General features: G+C 38.2%; 1 protein-coding gene across 1 annotated transcript in view; it reads left to right on the top strand.

The window, feature by feature from the left end:
- The window catches only part of LOC146003784 (glutamyl aminopeptidase-like), a 60441-nt gene that overhangs the window by 12462 nt on the left and 26157 nt on the right, over positions 1–21822 (top strand). The window contains exons 8-16 of the mRNA XM_083142199.1: positions 708–983; positions 3177–3290; positions 3787–3895; positions 8284–8795; positions 9843–9987; positions 12409–12667; positions 15462–15632; positions 17833–17930; positions 20892–21026. Coding sequence (XP_082998325.1) covers positions 708–983; positions 3177–3290; positions 3787–3895; positions 8284–8795; positions 9843–9987; positions 12409–12667; positions 15462–15632; positions 17833–17930; positions 20892–21026 — 1819 coding nt within the window. The remainder of the gene's footprint in view (positions 1–707; positions 984–3176; positions 3291–3786; positions 3896–8283; positions 8796–9842; positions 9988–12408; positions 12668–15461; positions 15633–17832; positions 17931–20891; positions 21027–21822) is intronic.

The raw sequence follows: 21822 nt of genomic DNA, 5'->3' as shown, positions 1-21822 counted from the left end.
TAAAATTTTGTCCCCCCAAAATTTCCATGATGCAGGAACGTCGTGAATCCCCCTGTGAGCACCCCTGTGTGTGACAACATAAATTAGCATACTGTTAGGGTTGGAGCCAATAGCATACCCAGGATGAAGGAGCAGGGGGGTGGGTACACAATAAAATATTTCATAATCACCATTTTAATCTTTGTTTTAAAAGTTGTTCAAAGACAAAAATGGTAATCAGGGGGCATTTACGGGGGGGGGGGGTGCATTTACCACTTCGGTTTTTCCATATTCTTTACTGCATCAATTTAAAATTATAATTTTATTAAAATTTCAGGTGGGGCTGTAGCCCCATCAGCTCCCCCTCTGCATAAGGCAGTGGTTGGAGCATAATACTGTATAAATCAGAGACAACATGGAACTGGAAGGAGAAATATAAGAACAATGCTGAAAACTGTATATGTAGCAAATGAGGAAGTACTTAGAAGAATTGGCGAGAAAATGAGATAGACTAATCAGGACAGGAAAGTGGAATACGAACCATTATGTGCCTCCACTGGGTATCAAACCTAGGACCCTTTGATTACAAGGCGATGACATTAATACTGTACTACGGCATCGGGAAGAAACAAAAAGTTTATTTGAAAGATGCCAAGAGGGCTGAGAATGACCATCCCTGGTGGTACAAAATAAACCCAAATAATACAACGCACTCTTTTACTTTTCAGGCTTCTCAGAGTGGTTGTGGTGGACCTAGCATGCAGTTCTGGTCACAAGGAATGCCTAGCAAAGGCTAAAGAGCTCTTTATAGATTGGCTAACTTCTGGAAGAATGATAAACAATAACCTCAGGTCCCTGGCTTATAAGTATGGAATGAACTCTGTTGATGATGAAACGCTCTGGAACAACATGTGGGATCAGTACCAGACTGTGACCGATGCACAGGAGAAGTTGAAGATGCTGCAAGGATTGGCTTGGACTAAAAATGGCACACTTTTAAGCAGGTCAGTAGTTAAATTATTTTCTTTGTATCTTATACAGATTTTCAACTTTTTATTTTGTCAAGCTCTTAACATCTTATTTCTAATTCTTGTAGATAAATAAATGGAAATGATTTTTTTTAAAAATACCAAAAATCTCAAATTTTTGTCAACTGTTACATTATTGGGAGAAGTGGAAATAGAAGAACAATATTTGCATATCAGTTTTGAGGAGAACAGAAAGCAGTAAAATATCTGTGAAATATCATATCTAGTATTTCTTATTTAATAACATATATGTTTTTTATCTCAAGAAACTCAAAAGTAGGCTCAAGAATAATTAGAACAGAAAATAATTTTTAAAAAAAGATGAAAGAAGAGTTGCTGTAACTTCACCCTGAATTAGTTTCGATATATTCTAATTCAAAGTATTCAGTTTCAATCTTTTATTAATTTCCCAATTAATTATAAAAAAAATTAATTAGCATCCCATTAATTATACTCTCTTGCAGCACATTACAACAATTCAACATACTTTAAAAGCACTTTATATTAAGAATTGCTGCGCATACTTTTACCAAATATTATTCCCTATTGCCTGTTTATACTGCTCTCTTTGTAACAAATTAAAATTATGTAAACATTCTTACTGTGGTAGAAAGTAAATGTGGGATAATATTTAACCTATCTGGAAATTCTTTTTAGTCTGAAAAGAGAACTCACTGCCCATGTGCAACAAACATGCAGGTGATGCAGTAAAGAAAAAACAGTGGCGTTAGAGTGACATCCAAGTGGCAAATGACGTGCAGCATGTTGATGGACTTTAGTATAAGTGGTTGCTTTTGTTTCTTAATGTTCGTTTTTCAAGTGATTTGTCAATCAGATTTGGTGTGAAATTTCCTTATGTGTTTAATTAAAAACCAAGACAGCAATTTATTTAGTTACTACCACATTACATAGTTATCTTTGTAATTTACAGACATATTTGAAGTTGTTGTTTCTTTGAAGTTGTGTTTTAAGCCCACTTTGTGCACATGGGCTACCCATGATTGGACCTACAGTTCACAGTAGAGTACAAACCACTATATGCCTCCACCGAGTATGGAGTCTGGGACCCTCTGATGACAAGGGCATAATGTTACTTTGGGAAAGATGGAGTTGAGTTTGTTTTTAAGTCTACTTTTTGCACAGAAAGGCTAATTGGGACTGGACTTACAGTCTAAAGTGGCATCGAAACCACCATACCTCTCCACTGGGTATCAAACCCAGGACTCCTTGATTGCCAGACGATGACATTACCACTGCACCATCTGGAAGGCCTTGGGAAAAGACAAAGCATATAAAATTGAGCACTGAAATTTCCTGCTTTTTCAAGATTTCCGTTGCCAGCCCGTGAAAATATGTAAAATTTTCCAAAATACTGTACTCGGAAGGCTTACCTTGTACATGAAAGGAATGTGGAGAGAGTGAGACACAGATTTGAGAGAAAGCACTGGTCAGAGGATCTGGTGCAGGACACACCCAACTTGCAACTAAGAGCTTTATACCTGGCTCTCTTAACCTAACAATTCCTGACCTACAATTCTGCTTAGGTCTACTAATGCATATGCAGTTAGGTTGGGAAGACCAGGTTTAGAACCCTTAGTAGTTGTTTTGGCATTTGTTGCAAGGTGGTTGTGTCCCACACCAGACCCCTGGTCAGAGGGGTAGAGAAGGAAAGACATTGCTCTTTGAAACTATAGTTTATACATGTCTAAAGTAAGGGGCAGGGACTGGTCACGGAATCTCCTTGGGAATAATGTAACATAAATTGTAAATTCAATACATCAGAGAGCGTACACACACCACAAAAGATCATATGAGTATTACAATATATGATTGATTGATTTAGTTTATTTTACTTCACGTTTTGTGCCTCTTGGCTAATTTGCGAAGAAGGGGATGAGTGATGAAATGATGAAATTGATTAATGGACATTCACAAACAACCAAGCCTGAGCGGGATTCGAACCTGGCACCCTTGGCGTCGCAGCCCAATGTGCTAACCACTCGGTCACAGGGTCCGGCAGTATTACAATATAAAACTACATTTTACAAATTAATATAAGTTTTAAAATTAGATATGTAGGGTTACATGTCTTCAAAATTCATTTACAACATGTTGAGTTTCTCCAAAAACTATTTTTAAGTGTAATTAGAAGTGTACTTTCTATTGCAGATACATTGAACTAGTCAAAGATCCTAACAATGTGAAAGACCAGGATTTCTTCACTGTTCTTCGATATATTGCTGCAAATCCAGTAGGAAATTCCATTGTGTGGGACTTCATCAGGTTTGTAATTTGCAGACACTTATGTTGTGGTAGCCATCTTGGCACCCAAGGATAACTTTCTTTGTGAGTGTGTTCCTAAACAAACTTGACAGAAAGCAATGTAAATAACCTAATTCAACCAACCACACAGCTTTTTGCATCTGCCCCCTTCAATAAATCTTGGGCACAGGCCTGTCTCACATATATATTAATAATAACCAGTGATTTCTTCTTTGCATTTGCCTGTGCTGGACACAAATACAAATTATTTCCTTCTGAACTTAAGTCATTGCAAACTGTCTATGTAGCTACAGTCAACATATTAAGAACTGTTTCTTTAGTAGTTGAGTATAGTACATTGAAACATCAAGCAATAAAAGAAGTTTAGTCACCAATGAAACAGTTCTTATTATTAAGATTATTTCTGTTTCCTCCCTAGCTTTTCATTTCTTTTTAGCTGTTACGTTTTCACTACAATTCTTGCAGAATTACTAGGATTTTTTTCCACTGTTTTCAGGACTGAATGGAATTACTTGGAGGACAGATTTACTTTGGATAATCGTTATTTGGGACTTCTCATACCACAAGTTACTGGAGCATTTGCCACAGAGAATAAATTGCAAGAGGTGAAGAGTAATAATTTTATATTAAAGCTAACTACAAATAGAGATAAAATGTCATTAGAATTAATTAATTAGATAAAAAATGATAATTCTTGAATATTTGTAGGTATTGTAGTGTTAATTCATGCAATACTAACACATAGAATTCAGGTGCAAGTTTAGTGAATTTTTGAACATTTAATCCATCAACTCACTTATGGGTTGATGGATTGGAGGCTCATGGATTCATCCACAAGAGTGCTGGATCCAATCTCAAATGTTGTACCTGTTATATTACATGAGTGCAATTTTAGTATCATTTTATAATGTTATTAGTCTTACCTTTATATTATTTCTCAATATTTAATGTTTTAATCCATTACAAAGTAGTATTTTTATATTGTAACTTTAACATGTCTTACTGGTGTTACTTTTATGTATAGACGGTATAACTAATACCAGTACATACCTCCAAGCATAAAACTGTAATAGGCTAAAGTATCATTTCATTGTATATTACATTATATTTCATTGTATTAGTATATCGTAATGTTTGACTGACATGTCCAATATCACAGCATGAAAATGCAAATGTGATTCATGGATGAACTGCATGTTAGAAACAGAAGATTGTCGTCTTATTGAACAAACCCTCCCACTGAAGGGACATTTACAGATTTTGCTACATTTTACCACCATGCAAATGTGCCGAATTTCGTGTCAGTTCATTAATAATGAAAATTGATTTGATTTGATTTGATTTTTGTTTTAAGAATCGCTTTTCTGCTACCTCTGACTAATCTTGATGATGAAGATGAGTGATGATGTGATGATGTGATGAATTGATGAAGGAACACAAAGAACATTTATGCCCAGGTTAGGAGTCGATCCCAGGACCCCTGGCATTGTAGCATGCTGTGCTCACCACTCCACCCTGGAGGTCAGCTAAAAATGAAAATCAAGAAAAAGCAATTCATAATACTTATTCATGACACCCAATTACTTTTTTTTGACATTCCTAGTTTCATGAAACTGTATTCACTGTGTGTTATCATTTCTATCGTGAGATTAGTAGTAGAAATTCCAGGTTTATATTGTAAGGTTGCATATTATACAATAGAAATTATAATTTTAAGTTCTTGTCTTTTTTTAATAGAGATAAATATTTTTTAAAAAAATTGATTGTTCAACATCATGTCTTATAAAAAGCTGTTTGCTGATTACATGAATACATATGTGTGTTTGTGTGTGTGTGTGCACATATCACACACCTCACCAGACACTGGATAACTTTAAATTTTCTTGGCAGCAGGTTGCATTTTCATGTATAGGGAAAAGACAGTTGGAGGAAACAGAAGTGAGAGTTGTAAACCTGTAAAGGTACCAGGTCCAGATCATAGATAGTTAGCACAGAAAAATATGTCTCTCTTGCTAGGCTTGTCTGAAACTTTGTTGTAGAGTGGGAGAGGGAAATGTGAGGAGAAGAAGGGATGAAGGGGGTGGAGATGGGTTGGTTGAGCAAATTACTGAGTGGCCTTATTCAGGCCAGGGGGTGTGGTTGAACTCATGGCTGATATGTAGACCCTCTCCTATCTTTTTCGTACTGAAGTATTTGTGGATTGGGGTAAGGGTTCGTTCAATGCAGCAATTATTGTTTATGTAGTAATTTTCAACTAACTAAATGAGAAGTGTAAAAATAATAACAGTTGTGCTCACACATATGGGCTGAACTTATTGTGTTCAAGAACATTGACTAATCTGCACACACACACACACATACACACACACACACACACCAAATATTCCTGATACTCCCTAAACTTTTAACAGATGACCGATTTATAATACTTTTGCTGCTAAATTTAGCAACACACCCCTCTAAAATCATCCTTACACCCCATTAAATTACAAATTCAAGGTAAATTCCTGTTCAAGAAAGGCATTTGTGTATAACAGTCTCCTTGTATTTCCATAAAGGTTACAAATCCTAACATATATTACATTTTATGAACAGTTTCTCTAAAAGAATTGGGGTGACCTTCCACATAGTACACCCAATTGTCAACCTCACTTCCATCACAGGGGTGCCAATCCCCACCAAGGCCCATGATGCACTCCACCCAAAAACGTAGAACATTCCCCCCCCCCCCCCCGTCTATGCCGAATTAATTACTCAAATTACTTTTGTCAGACAAAATTTGCAGAAAAATATAATACCAGAGGTGCAACCACGAATTTTTGTCTGGGGGGGGGGGGCAAGTACCAGGATAAAAGTTCCTATAATAATAATAATAATAACATTAATAATGGCTTTATTACTACTACTACTACTACTACTACTACTACTACTACCACCACCACCACCACCACCAGTATTAGTAAAAGACATTATTATCCTCATAAATTATGCAAAAAGGGGGTAGAAGTCTGTGCTAAAGCATTTGTTTGGAACAAACTATTTGAAATATTTTTTCAACACCGTCAATTTCACATTAGCCAATAATGGAAATCAAGTACACAAACTGTATTTTTGAATGGCAGAAAATAAATGATAAATGCATTCCGAAGATACATGTGTAACTTTCATGTACAACATATGTTTACACATATGCAACATGGAGCGACATAAAATAGAAAATACATATGCAACAAGCTAACACTAAATGTATGTATTCAAAGCTTATTCAATACAAATATACAACACATTTATTTAAATACATTACATTACAGAAAACAAGTAGAGTGCGATCGAAGAGAGCAAGAAAATTTTTAGATCCAATTTTTGCAATTGAAAACAATATTTATTTAATAGGGTGCAAATAATTTTGCTGGACACCATGGTATTCTCTCTTTTACAACTTTTTTTAGATTATTTGGCGCCTATGGCCAACTCCTGGTGCCCATGCCAACTCCAGCCGCTCCTAACTGCCTACAGCCCTGAATTCGTCGAAAACGAAAAAAGCAGATAATGCAAGCGAAGCAAGGAAGAAAATTTTACAAAATGAATTTTTATTTGCATAAAATTTGAAATTGAAGGGGGTAATTGCTCCTCTGTGCCCCCCTGCAGGTGCCCTAGGCCGTCAATGTTTGCCCCCCCCTATTTGCCCCTAATAAGGTGCCAAGGCATTCTCTCTTTCACAACTTTTTTTTTTCATTTAGATCATTTGTCACCCATGGTCGACTCCCGCCACCTCTAGCTACAGCTCTGAACTTGACGAAAACGAGAAAAGCAGATAATGCAAGAGAAGCAAGTAAGAAAATTTTACAAAATGAATTTTTATTTGAATAAAAATTGAAATCGAAGGGGTAATTGCTCCTCTGTGCCCCCTGCAGGTGCCCTTGGTCGTCAATCTTTGGCCCCCCCTTGCTAACCTAGAATTAACTTCCATCGAAGGTTTGGGGGGGTGGCAATGACCCTCTGCGCCTCCTATGGTTGCATCACTGTATAATACAGACATATTTAAGCAATATATGTTTACTTTAGATACTTTAGGCTCACTGCCATTGTTAGTCAACTTTATTCTGCACAGTTTGTCTGCTCGACTAACCTTGTATTAATGCGAATACCACGCCCCCATTCCTCCATCCAAACCGATTCTAAAGGCATAACAGGTGGTGTTTCATTTCAACCCTATCACTGCGATCACCCACAGGTAGGTAGAAAAACTATACATAATAACCAAAACTTAAAAAAAAAACTAAAAAAAAACAAGTCAATCAAACGATATGATCCCCCCCATTTTTGTGTGAAGATATATAGAATTGGTATAAAATTTTGTCCCCCAAAAAAATTCCCATGTCACAGGCCCATCATGATATCCCCCTGTGGGCACCCCTGCTTCCACGTAGTACAACCTGGACTCATGGACGTTCGCAGGATTTTTTCCAGGGAGGGGCAAGGAAGGTATTTTTTTTCAGAGGAGCAAACAAGGCACATTTTCTCCAAAAGTAGTGTTGTTCCCTAAAAAAAACATTACTTAAATTTGAATTTATGATGGTCATGCAATAATTAACACATATTATTGTGGCTAAAATGAAATTATATGTGTGAAATACATAATTTTTGGTTGACTTTCATTTTCCAGGGTGGGCCACAGCCCCCCTTGCCCGCCCTTCCGGAAGCCCATGCAGGACTGCCTTCTGCAGACTAACAAGGCTCTGGAGACTGGCCCTATGGTCAGTATCATTCTGTGTCATCCTGTTTCTTGTCCTTATGTGTGCTGAGTGCCCATTTTAACCAAGGTAAGGGTATTTTAGTTTTGAGACATGCTTTTATTTTTTTTATGATAAGGGACTGGACCCTGCATAGTGTGACGGGTGCAAAAGAGCCTAAGAGCTGATGCACCCAAAATTTTAAATCAAATTCAAACTCTAAAGAATTATTACAAATTTTCCTTTTCTTTTTTTTTTAGCTACTAGACTTCTTTGAAGATAACCCAGATGCTGGGGCAGGAGCAATGGCCAGGCAACAAGCTGAGGAGAAGATAAAGAACAACATAAAATGGCTGCAGAAACACTCTTCGCACATTGCTAACTGGCTAACAACTAACTGGACAACAGATTACCGCCTCCCACGAGATGTAATGCCTACAATGTACAATGTTTATCTCCACCCTAAAATTTCAGAAGGAACATTCAGCGGAAGTGTATCGATTGAATTGGATGTTACTGAACAAAGAAGCTTCATTGTTGTTCATGCAGCAGACTTAAATATAACTTCAACTGTGTTCAAAAATGATGCTGGACAGGAATTGCCTATCCATTCATTTCAATATAAGGAAAACGAATTTCAGGTCATACAGTTCAATGGAGAAACAATCGATCCTGGTAAATACAGTGTTCACTTTGAATTCAATGGAATCCTCACTGATCGTATTGTTAGCATTTACAGAAGTGAATACATTGATGAAGCCGGTAATAAAAGGTAAGACTGTTACATACTTTCATTTAAGTATAAGATCAACAGCAATATTCATTAAGTTACTTATTAAATGTAACTAAGTTACAGTTACTTGGTTCAAAAAGTAAATAAATGAGTTACAGTTACAGCAACTCATTCTTAAAAAGTATGTTCTCTATTTGTCTTTCTTTTAAGATCAGCTGCAATTTTCTGCTGCACTTACTACGTGGCATAATCTTATAACATTACTTAGTTAACATGATTGGGGAGACAGTTCTCCCCCACATGCCTAAATATGTAACAACTGAAGCAGTTTCTTGTTCACTTTCAGTGACGTGATCACTTTCATGTTCACTTTCATCACTAACACATACATACGTGTCTTCCCCACTTCCATGTAACATCTGAATCTGCTGTGTGCTCTGTATTTCAATGCTTTGATATTTTTCTGGTTATGTATTTAGGTGTGTGGTTGACAACTGTCCCCTAACCATGCAACTGAAGTTAACTTTATATAATATTGTGTGGCTTAGAACTGCAACAGAACAACACAGCTGAGCTTAGAACAAAGACAAAGAAAGAACGTTCAGCCACACAAAAGCACTTATGTGCAGTATAACTCACAGTGTTGCAATCTCACAATGAATTACTGGTACCCCATGTGCCTAATAGAGCTTAAACTAAGCAATTGAGGGCTCAGTGGGAAAGGGGCTAATGTCCCAAAAACATAAGTTTACAGGACAAGCATTTTTAAGGCAACATGTTTCCTGTAAAAGGTAATAGATGGACATTTGTAATTGATTCTGTAGTGAGGTAAGCACAAGTCACAAGGCTGGAAGTTAGATGACACGAGCCGTCGCTTATGTGAAAAAACAACATACTATTCACTGGTGAGTGGTATGTGCTCTTTTTACACTGAGTCCTCCAATTAATTCAAACAACCAGGCTATTGTAGGTTACTTATTTACTTGTCTTCTAATTAGATTTTCTTATGTACCTGGTAGTCTGTTAAATCACTTCTCAATATACAAATTTAACATAACTGATTAGTATGCTGATAATTTCTTCCAGGCACATTGTAACCACTCAGTTCCAAGCAACAGATGCTAGGAGAGCATTCCCATGCTTTGATGAACCTAACATAAAGGCTAACTTCACTATATCCTTGGTAAAGCCAACTGAAGGATTTATAGCACTGTCAAATATGGATATTTCTGTAAGTTAACAACACAATCGCATACTTCTTTTTAACATCACTGTAGTCTTTGTGGTCCATAAATTAAGCTTTCCAAAAGAATTGTCGGGGTTTGATTAAGGTATTAATGATACTAATTAATTGCTACTGCAATTCACTCAGAAAATGACCAAGGTTTTGTGCACATCTCGTTCTTACTGTATTCTTGTGTCAACACATGCCATGAGTCAGTTTCCGCAAGGACACAAAAAGCATTTTGTTCCCTTGACATTCATCAAACCAAATTCAATACAACAGTTCAGCAACACTTTCAAGAAGAGTATTGGAAGGAGGTACCTTCAGACAATTCAGACAACACTACATGATGATGTTATACTCAGGCTGTGTCTGAAAGGTACAAAGAGCAGACTTGAAGTATGTTCTTGACGGAAGTGACATCACCTAGTGCAGTTCGAAAGTGCCAAGTACACAAGCAATCGAGACCACAGGGTGGAGCACACATCATTGCAGGCTTGATCACATGACTCCTGTGCTTGTTGTTCATTTGTTTGGAATCACGTACGTAGAAAGCCATCAAATTTTTGGTTGAAGTTCTTCTAATGTGTGGAAATGTATGTATAAGAACATTTTAAAATGCTATGTGATTTCTATGGTGAACAACAAGTGTTTAAAATGCAGGAAAATCAACGTGTCCTCAGTCTTATAAAAGAGTATCTGTGGTTCTATCTACTGGTTGTATTTGACGCTGCAGTCGAAGTGTAATTCGAAAGACTTTCACTTCCAGTCCACGACTTCAAGACCAAACTGCAAGACCATTCTTGGAGGATGTTCGTTTCAAGTACATTCTTGCACCTTTCAGACACGGCCTCAATTCCACGAATAAGGATGTCTATGCAAGGTAAAACAGTAGCTGACTCTCACTTTCAGTGATGGATAAGATGCACAAATGAAGATAGTCTCCTCACTTTCCTGTGATCTTCTGCCCTCTGGTGTTCCATAAAGGATGCTGTTTATGTTCCTCCTCTACTTTGGTCCATTGCGGAACCGCTAGTTGCCATTTTGTGAAGACTGCCTCCTGGCGGGCATTGATGCAAGTACAATTTAAGAACAAGAGGCACACAAAAACTTGGTCAGTTTCTGAATAGATTGCAATGGCAACTCCTGTTTTTTATTTTAATAACACACTATCAGTAACATCTTCATCAAGCCCTGATAAACATTTGGGAAAGCCCTGAATTTAAGTTGATCTGCAATACTGATATATATATATATATAAAGTGGGTAAAGTGGGTACCTGGAGGAAACTCTGGGGGGTAAAGGCAGCCAGGGGCATGGTGCTCATCACATCACCCCCAGCTCGGCTGAGATGAAGAAAGTGTGGGGCCCTAACCCCACACCCCCTATACACCTTCACGGCATGGTGCAAAGCACAGGGGAGCACTTTACCTTGCAATACTGATTTGCTGGTTTTCAATATTAGTCTATCTTTTAAGTTGACAGTTACTATTATCTTACTTGAAGACTATTGAAATTCTGCGTGTAGCTCAAAAGCCAGGAATAAAAAATGAATATCCCCATAACTTCTTTTGTATATGAGCGTATATCATTCACTCTTGTGTAAACATTTTAATTCGTCACTTATCTGATCAAGGATCAGAAGTGCCATGCAGACTGATTCAAGTTTTAATAACTTTTCAGAACGTAATGTTTATGAATATCTTTCTGCATATTTTTAAGTAGTTGAAAACCAGTTTTTCACATTATAAACAAAATGCATGGAGAATCCATATTCAAATCCACCTACTATTAACACTTCGCAGATTGGTCTGAATATGCCATGTTTTTCCATGGAGACTGTTTTTTTTTGCTGCTTTTCAGAATGTTTCACATTAATGAATGTTTCTATGTAACAATTTTTTGTAAGAAAAAATAAACATTGTAATAAGAGTTACTGAAACATATTTCCAATATGTTATATAGAAATAATTAAAATAAAAAATAACCTAAAAACTTCTTCTTTGGAATTGAAATTGTCACTAACTGCGAAATCTGAAGTCAAATTCTTATAAAGAATTTACACAATGTGCATATAAATTGTTCAGTGCTATTCTTGAGAGTATAAGCAAAAGTACAATGTAACTCGACATGAGTAAAAGTAAAATTCAGCAACAAAGAAAATGCAAGATCTAGTAGTTGAAATTTGAAAGCAGTGATTACAACGCACATGCACAATAGACATGGTGCGATTATAACCCATCATTCATTCACAATAAGAGTGTATAGCGAAGAATGGTCTATTATGCCCTTCACAGGTCTGGAATGTGTTAATTTTGGTATAATTGAAAACATTAAAGGAATTCTCGGTGGGTAGATGTTCTATGATGAGCATCAAGTTGCCCCCAGGAACCTCAATAATTGTATTTTACATTTTTATTATTTCAGGGACATGAAGACAATGTGCCAAGCAGTGGATTGACAACCGTAAGATATCATCCCAGTGTGAAAATGTCAACCTACCTAGTCTGCTTCATTGTATGTGATTTTGGAAACACAAACGCTACATTTAAAGATGATAGGCCGTTCAGGGTATTTGCTTCACAACACCAAGTAAACTACACGCAATATGCATTAGAGACAGGTGTGGGTATAATAGACTATTACATCGATTACTTCAACATAGACTACCCACTGCCCAAATTAGGTGAGATTTCTTGAAATATGTTTCTGTTAATGTATTACTGAACTTTCATAAAAAGATAAACAGATTTATAGATACATGAAATAATTACTATTAGTACCAGTGTGTATGGTTTTTATAGCATTTTTGTCAACAACTCTTCTTCTTCTTCTTTTCCATCCCCTTCTGCCATTAAGCGTCGGGCTCCATCATCCACTTCCTGTACACTTTTCGGTCCAAGGCTAGTTTTCGGACTTCCGGCATTGTTTTCCCTTTCTTCTTTCCTATCTTTTCCACATACTCTTCCCATTGAACTCTTGGTCGTCCTCTTCCCCTTTTGCCTTCTGGTCTGGCCTCCAGCACCTGTCTAGGCTTGCCATCCTCCTCCATTCTCGTAACATGTCCAAACCATTGCAGTGCCTTTCTCTCTATTGTTTCCAATAGTGGTTTTTGCAGTAACTGGTCTCTAATGGTGGTATTTCTAATCATATCTCTTCTAGTCTTTCCTACTACTTTTCGTAGGTATCTCATCTCTACTGCTTGAAATCTGCTATTCTGTTTCGGTAATAATGTTAAGCTCTCTGTTCCATACACCAATGTGGGAATGTAGATTGTCTTGTAAATCATCATCTTCGTTTGTTCACTTGTTTCCTGTTTACCAATTAAAGTGTTGTTGAGTTGATAGTACACTTGGTTTTGTACACTTAGATTTGTGTAAAACTTGTCTTTTTCAAATTCTTCTGCACCTTGGGTTGGAGCATATACTTGTATAAGTGCTACTTTTTCTTCTAGATCTAAATTTACTCTTATTATTCTGAAGCTCACTGGTTCCCAATCTATCACTTTTGCTCTGTAGATTGCTTCTAAAATAATTCCTACTCCTTCCTTAGCCCTGTTTTTCTTACTTATTCCCGAGTAGAAAAGTGCGTAATTCTTATCCAGGATCTTCTCTCCATTTCCTTTTTTCTTAGTTTCACTAACTCCTGGTATCTTAATTTTATATTTCCCCATTTCTCCAACTATTTCAGTTTCTTTACCTGTTAAAGAAGTAATATTCCATGTTCCAAATGTCGTTGTCCTATCCTTGCCTTGTTGCCTCCAATGAATCCATCCATATTCTTTCCTTTGATTTCTCTGAATATTTGTTGTTTCACTCTGGGTGGGTTATTGGTCCTACACCAGGCTAGCCTAATGGAGGGGCTGCCTCCTCTTGGCCTCTAGGCTTGCCAGATTTTCTTTTGGGGTTTCTTCCCCTAGCCTTTGAAGATCCCTCTTCCATCTGCAAGGCAGCAGATCCTCACTTTTAAACTCTAGTGAGACTGAGTTGCCTCTTCCGCCATCCGTGCTGAGAGTTTCTTCTCTGCCACTTCCGGCATTGAGGACTTCACTGTAACCCTGGCAAGGAGCCCTTACAAGGTACTACCATACGGAGCCAGATGGACCAAGGTTTTTCTAAAAAGGTATTACTCCTCAAGGTTCCTCCGCCTCCTCAGCCGTTGAGATGACCATCCATCTTCTTCCGCCTTTGGAGCTGTTGACCAGACCAATAGAATAGGGTAGGAATTTTAGGATAGGATATATAGGTAAGATGGGACATTGCAGAATGCCTTAGTTTGGCTTCTCTTCTGAGACCTGTCCAGCATGGGTGACCCTGCTGGTAGAAAACTCTACCGCTGGCATAGCTCTCAGCTTCAACAAAGCACGCAAACCCCTCTGCCCGCATGGTCAGTGCTACTTTAAGGCGGCGTTCCCTGGAGGGGGTCAACAACTCAAACAGAATAAAACAAGGTTCCTTGGGGATTTATCCAGAATTTTCTGGAAGGGGGGGGGGTGTAAGTTCATATTCAGGGGTTATGTATAAATTTAGAGTCAAAATGACCATAAATCTGACTTTTTGAAAAATTTTATGGGGTGAGGATTAAATTTTAGAGGGGGATGTTAGGGGTATGTGGAAAAATCACTGAGGTTCCTATTCATTTTAATGAACTAAATACCTTCGTTCCCAGGTATAAGATGAATCAAAATCACTATTGGAATTACACAGCCTTTAAAATTTAAAACTGGAAATAAAGATTGATTGGTTGATTGGTTTTTTTGCTTTATTTTACTTCGCCTTTTGTGCCACTTTTGGCTAATTTGCGAAGATGGGGATGAGTGATGACATTATGAAATTGATGAATGGACACTCACAAACATCCATGCCCGGGCCGGGATTCGAATACAGGAGCCCTGGCATTGTAGCGCGATGTGCTATCCACTCCACCATGGGGGCCAGCAAAACTGGAAACGAAGACTTGCCACAGAATATGAAATGGTAATTCAACAAATTTAATTTGGCAATTCTCAAATCACCACAGTGGTGTCTGGGTGATATGGCAACATCAAAATGGTGACTGTTCAAGAGAAAGTAAAGGTTTTCTTAAGTCTGTTCAACAATGCAATGTTATTACAAAACTCAGCATGGAAAGTACTATCCAAGATTGTGAAAAACAACAGAAACAGTAATACAACTTTTGAGTCTCCTGGGGGAAGCGTGACAACTTTTCTCCTGAGATTTCGGCCTGTGTATGGGACCGGTGGCTATCCACCATCGTGAGGAAATTTTGGAGCTAGGAATGAGTAGCATAAGCCAGTCATGGAAACCTACAACAATTACTGGGGGTTTGTTGTACTGACCACACATCACTCCATAACTGGTTGGTTGATCACCCAATGCAATAATATTCAATTGGAATATGCATATTTACTACTAAAAAATATTTACTTTTATTAACATATCTGTGCAGTACTATAATGATGTTGACTCTATTTTTTTCAGACATGATAGCCATTCCAGATTTTGTAGCTGGGGCTATGGAGAATTGGGGACTTATCACCTACCGAGAATCCAATCTGTTGTATGATAAGGCAATAAGTTCATCCGCAAGCCAACAGAGAGCAGCAGCTGTCATTGGACATGAACTGGCACACATGTGGTTTGGTAACTTAAGTAAGTCAAGTTTGTTTATGTGTATTTTATCTGCATAAAGGTTAGGGCTCTGGCCTAGAGTTTAAACAGAGCATCCTGCATTGTGGACTGAAAATAAGCTATTAAAATTTTACTCTAGTTCAAATGACCAAATATTGTACTAATTTACAGGCTCCCATAGACATTTCAAATGGGCAAAATATATGGGCAATTTTACTGATAGCCCTCCAATACTGATGTCGTACTTTACTTATGTAGTAATTAATCCATCAAGCCCTTTATTTTCTCACTACTTTTCCAGTTAACAGAATATTTTCTTCAGTTCCTCTGCTGAAATCGTAAATAACTTAAATGTATTCCATTTTGTACTATTATAACAAGGTTTTGCTTTTTTCTACAGAGTGTTCCATAAGTCTGGACCCATATGAGTTTTCAACAGGATGGTGCCCCTCCACGTTATGTGCAACATTAGCTTCACACACAGTTTCCCACATATTGGACTGTATGTCGAGGATAAATGAAATGGTCTCCAAGGAATCCAGATCTCACTCTGCTCAATTTGGTTTTGTGGGGTCACCTAAAATCTGTGGTGTACAAGACCAAAATTCAGAGAATTCTCCTTTTAAAAGAACACACTGTGCAGGCATGTCAGCAAATATCTGTCACTATGATACATAAAGTGTTGCAGGAGGGGAGATTTTGTCTTCAACTATGCATGTGATACGAGGGGCATTTACAAATGATTTAGACTGGTGCTGGTATTCGAACCTCGGAATAGGAAAGCCAGCGGCAATACAGTAGCCTCAAAGGGTCGACCTTGAAGAGTGAATAATGATACGGGAGGCTGGTAGATGTCAGGAGTAGTGTGACTAGCGTGCCATTTTACGGGCAACCTGTGTGGCGTCACTGACAGATCATGGAGTGTGATTATCATGGGCAGAAGTGGACTGTGTGGTTCCTGTGGAAAGTAGGGAACAAGCCAGCAACCATTTACAGCAGATTGCGTGCAGTGTGTGGTGACAGTGCCCCATCATGTGCGACAGTGTTTAACTGGGTGAGTGGATTTGCAAGTGGGAACAAAAGTGTTGAGAAGAGGAAGAGCAGTGGCCGACCGTCAACCACCCGGAATGACATGAACATTGCACGTGTTTCTGAGCTTATTGCCGAAAACAAGCACATCACGTTCGTTGAGTTGGAATGTGAAATCACCACACGTTGCACCAAATTATCCATGACGACCTGAAATTGTCAAAAATCTGTGCACATTGGATTCCACATTGTTTAACACTGGTACAGAAACGAACCAGAGTGGATAGGTGTTGTGAGCTGCTGGCACTGCACTATGTTGATCTGGAGGGTTCTTTGCATGGTTGGTGACTGATCATGAATCTTGGTTTCATCATTACATGCCGGAAATGAAGCAGCAGTCCATGCAATGGAAGCACAAGGGCAGTCCTGTACCCAAGAAGTTCCGGTCCACTCGATCCTCTGGAAAGCAAATATCAATGGTCTTCTGGCATCCTCATGGTGGATTGGCTCCCCCCAAACATGACCTTCAACAGCGATGTGTAATGTGCTTCTCTACAGAAGTTGCATCGCCGGATACAGCAGTATTGCAAGGGAAAGTGGGCCAAGAACGTCCTGTTGCTTCATGACAATGCTCGTCCGCATACCAGACACTGCACTGGGGAAAAGCTGAGATCACTGGGGTTCACTGTCTTGGTACATCCTCCTTACTCACCAGACCTCGAACCGAGCGACTACGCCCTCGTCAATGAAATGAAGAAGCCCCTACATGGTGTCAGATTTCCAGACAATGACACCCTCCAAGCAGCTGTCAGAAACTGGGTACATGACACAGCAAGAGATTGGTACTGTGCGGCCATATGAAAGCTACCGTAGAGGTGGCAATGTTGCATCGCTCTTCATGGAGAATATGTGGAAAGGGCTGAAGCCTAACCTGGGAGCCAGGACCATCCACGACATGGTACATGTTATTAGTCTAAATCATTTGTAAATGCCCATCGAACAATGGCGAACACTTTGAACAAATTCTATGTAATTCTATGTGTTTTAATCATATGGGTCCAGACTTATGTGACATCCTGTAGAATCAAATGAAGAATGTCTGTTTCAAGTAGGGTGTCTAATGATTTGCTTGACCCCCCTACTCCTACTTTTGCAATGCCCATGTAATGTTTTTATTATTATTATTTTTCAGTGACTCTGGATTGGTGGGAAGACTTATGGCTAAATGAAGGTTTTGCAAGTTACATGGAATACAAAGGAGTCAACCATGTCCATGAGGATTGGAAAATGGTAATTGAACACAGACATAGCTATAAACATAGTGCTATTGGTGAAGGGGGGAGGCATGGGGGTGAATTATTCCCTGGTACACCAGTATGCCACCTCCAAACATGCCTTTTTTACATGAAGATTCAGCATACACAGGAGATGTACTACATAGATTTTTCAGCGAAAAATACAGGCTCAACCAGGACTCGAACCGAGGTCTCTGACATACCATGCCATTGCTCCACCACAGAATTACCAAGCCGGCAGCGAAAAGTCAGGAGTGGCCAGGCTGATTTGGTAACTCAGAGGTCGAGCCTGCATTTTTTACTGAAAATTCTACATATGTATTTTTTTAGTATGATATTTAAGTACCTAGGTATATACAAAATGTGACTGTTGCGTCTGCCTCCCCAATATATACAGCGTGTCCACAATGAGACTCCAACATTTTGAAAGTCTATAACTTTTTCATTTTAAATTGTACAGCTGTGATTCCAGAAGCAGCACAAGCAGAAACTCAAAAAGTTTATGTGGTAACGTTTTAGTGTGCACAATAGCCGTAGTGGCGCTGCAGCACTCGATTGTTTGAAAATGGAGATTCTAAACGAGCGGGCACAGGTTCATTCGGAAGGAGTCCACAGATGTCAGTAAGACAAGCAGTGAAGAACTCTGTGAACTGTCGACCGTTTCATACCAAGTTCTCTCGCTGCTTGTCTTACTGACGTCTGTGGACTCCTTTCGAATGACCTCCGCACATTTTCTACAACCTGTTCCTGGATTCTGGGTTTACCACCACAGTGTCCTTTCAAAACATTGCCAGTCGCCAAAAACTGGTCACACCACTTCTTTATAGTCGTGAATGTCGGAGGATCCTTATTGTACACACGACGAAAGTTTTGTTGCACTTGAATAAGTGATTTCGTTTCTGCACACCACCACACAACCTGTGCACGCTCGTTTGGAATCTCAATTTTCAAACAATCGATTGCTGCAGCGCCACTACGGCTATTGTGCGCACTAAAACGTTACCACATAAACTTTTTGAGTTTCTGCTTCTGCTGCTTCCGGAATCACAGCTGTACAATTTAAAATGAAAAAGTTATAGACTTTCAAAATGTTGGAGTCTCATTGTGGACACGCTGTATATATTTTTTTGACTACATACGCTCATGCTACGGAGTGTCCGAAAAGTCACGCAACCCGGTGTTTTCGACCGTATAACGGAATAGCGAAATGGAATGAGAAGAAACGCTTTCTGCCAAGAGAATGCCCTGTATATTGGGAAAATTTAGAGAGACAAACATATGTAAGAACATGCATGTTTTAATAACAAATAGGCAAAGTGTTGCCAAAGGCGGAAAAAAGATATTTGCAAATCGTGTGTATTGATGCACAGAACCCATTGAGGTAAATTATCGCAACATTTCACAATACCAACGAACAATTTGGATGGCCATCTAATGAATTTGACAGAAAAAGAACTTTGACGAAGTTTCAAAAACATTGCAGATGGGAATAAATGGGCTGTTCCAAAAATCGATGTTTTCACAATATTACGCAGGACACTGGCAACACTGTTGGTGTCACGTGTCACCAACAGATGTATTTCACCTCAGGCTATCACACTAAGGCACTTTTAACGACAAAGGAGAAAGTTGGTTATTCTCGAACATATGCAATAAATTACATACACCTTGCAACCCTGAAATGTGGGTATCCCTAAATGCATCTCTTACGCGAGAATATGACGATGTTCGGATATATTCATCAACAATAAACACTCTTTTCTGTGTAGAATATGGCATTTTGAAAACACACACACGATGTCAGCATAAGTAGACACAAAAGTAGACACAATCTGGAATGCCCTTCGCGACAAACAGCAACCACTTAAGGCACAGAACACATGACAATTGATACATGTTCTTCTGTACCCACATTTCAGGGTTGCAAGGTGTATGTAATTTATTGCATATGTTCGAGAATAACCAACTTTCTCCTTTGTCGTTAAAAGTGCCTTAGTGTGATAGCCTGAGGTGGAACACATCTGTTGGTGACACGTGACACCAACAGTGTTGCCAGTGTCCTGCGTAATATTGTGAAAACATCGATTTTTTGAACAGCCCATTTATTCCCGTCTGCAATGTTTTTGAAACTTCGTCAAAGTTCTTTTTCTGTCAAATTCATTAGATGGCCATCCAAATTGTTTGTTGGTATTGTGAAATGTTGCGATAATTTACCTCAATGGGTTCTGTGCATCAATACACACGATTTGCAAATATTTTTTTTTCTGCCTTTGGCAACACTTTGCTTATTTGTTATTAAAACATGCATGTTCTTACATATGTTTGTCTCTCTAAATTTTCCCAATATACAGGGCATTCTCTTGGCAGAAAGCGTTTCTTCTCATTCCGTTTCGCTATTCCGTTATACGGTCGTAAACACCGGTTTGCGTGACTTTTCGGACACTCTGTATAATGAATGCTCAAAGCAATGAGCTCTTTTGAGTGCATTTGTTTTGATTGATTCTTTTGCTCTATTTTGCTTTGCTATTCTGCCACTTTTGGCTAAGGCGAAAATTAGGTGAGTGAAGATTTGATGAATTGATGAAAAGACAATCACAAACACACATGGACAGGAAGTAACACTAGCTCTGCAGAGGCAGGCACAGAGCTTTGTTAGTTTGCAACAATGCACCCCAGATTGTACTAAATGGAAGAGAGGTTGATCTTTGGATGTCTTCAGAAAGGATCATCCCTTACACCTGAATGTGTTTGTTACAACTCCTAGTTAGTTTTCCAAAACATTTTCAAGCATCACATATTTAAAATATTCATTTTCAGCACATTTGTTTAAGATTTCCATTTACTTTTTTCAGAAAGAAATATCTGTGTACAAATTTTCAGTGAATTACAATTCTTTTGCTTGATATGGCAATCTTGTTAAAAAATTGTGATGAATACTTCAATTACATTTTCACAGATGGATCAATTTCTTACTGAGGACTTGCACAAGGTACTAGAACTCGATGCATCTCTTAGTTCACATCCCATACTGCAACCTGTCAGCCATCCTGATGAGATTTCTGAACTTTTTGACACTATTTCCTATAGCAAGGTAAAACTATTATTTTTTTGTATGTACATCTTGCTTGTATTGTAGAATTACTTTTCTTCTAGTTCACAGTTAACTTAGGAACATCCATGGCCTCATGTTGCTGTTTCATATTTAAAAGAGGACCATAAATTAAGAGTATTTGAAAATAAAATTCTTAGAAAAATATTTGGATCTAAAAGGTATGAGGAGACAGGTGAGTGGAGAAGGTTATATAATTTAGAACCAAATAATGTAAGTATGTATTCATGTTCAGATATTATTAGAATAATTAAATCAAGAAGACTTAGATGGGTAGACCATGTGGCACGAATGGGAAAGGAAAGAAGAGTTTACAGGATTCTTGTTGGAAACCTGATGGTAAGAGACCTGCAGGAAGGACAAGACAAAAATAGAGGGATAACATTGAGATGGAACTAAAGGATGGAAAAGATTGGATTGATCTTGCCCAGGAGAGAGACAGATGGAATGCTTGTGTTACTGCAGCCATAAACCTTCGGGTTTAAGGAAGCTAGAGAGTTAGTTTGTTAGTTGTTTACAGTTATTCGAAGCATATAAACACAATTTTTTTTTGTAACGTTTCAGAACACATACTCTCTCCATTCAACATTTATTTTTAGTTCTAAAGGAATCGCATGTTCTCCTGAAATGTTTCCGTCACTGTCTGCTTTTATCAACCATAAACTATAAGAGAAAAACTTTTTTAATACTAATTTATTTTAATAATGTTGCAAGAAGTGTCGAAAATAAAATTATAGTGTTTTTAATTACTAGGGCTAAGCCGATGCCACTGTATCAA

The sequence above is a fragment of the Lepisma saccharinum genome, chromosome 20, assembly GCF_977018435.1.
Source record: "Lepisma saccharinum chromosome 20, izLepSacc3.1, whole genome shotgun sequence".
Classification (NCBI taxonomy): Eukaryota; Metazoa; Arthropoda; class Insecta; order Zygentoma; family Lepismatidae; genus Lepisma; species Lepisma saccharinum.
Note: the sequence above shows the minus strand (reverse complement) of the source record. Positions and strands in the feature narration are given on the sequence as shown.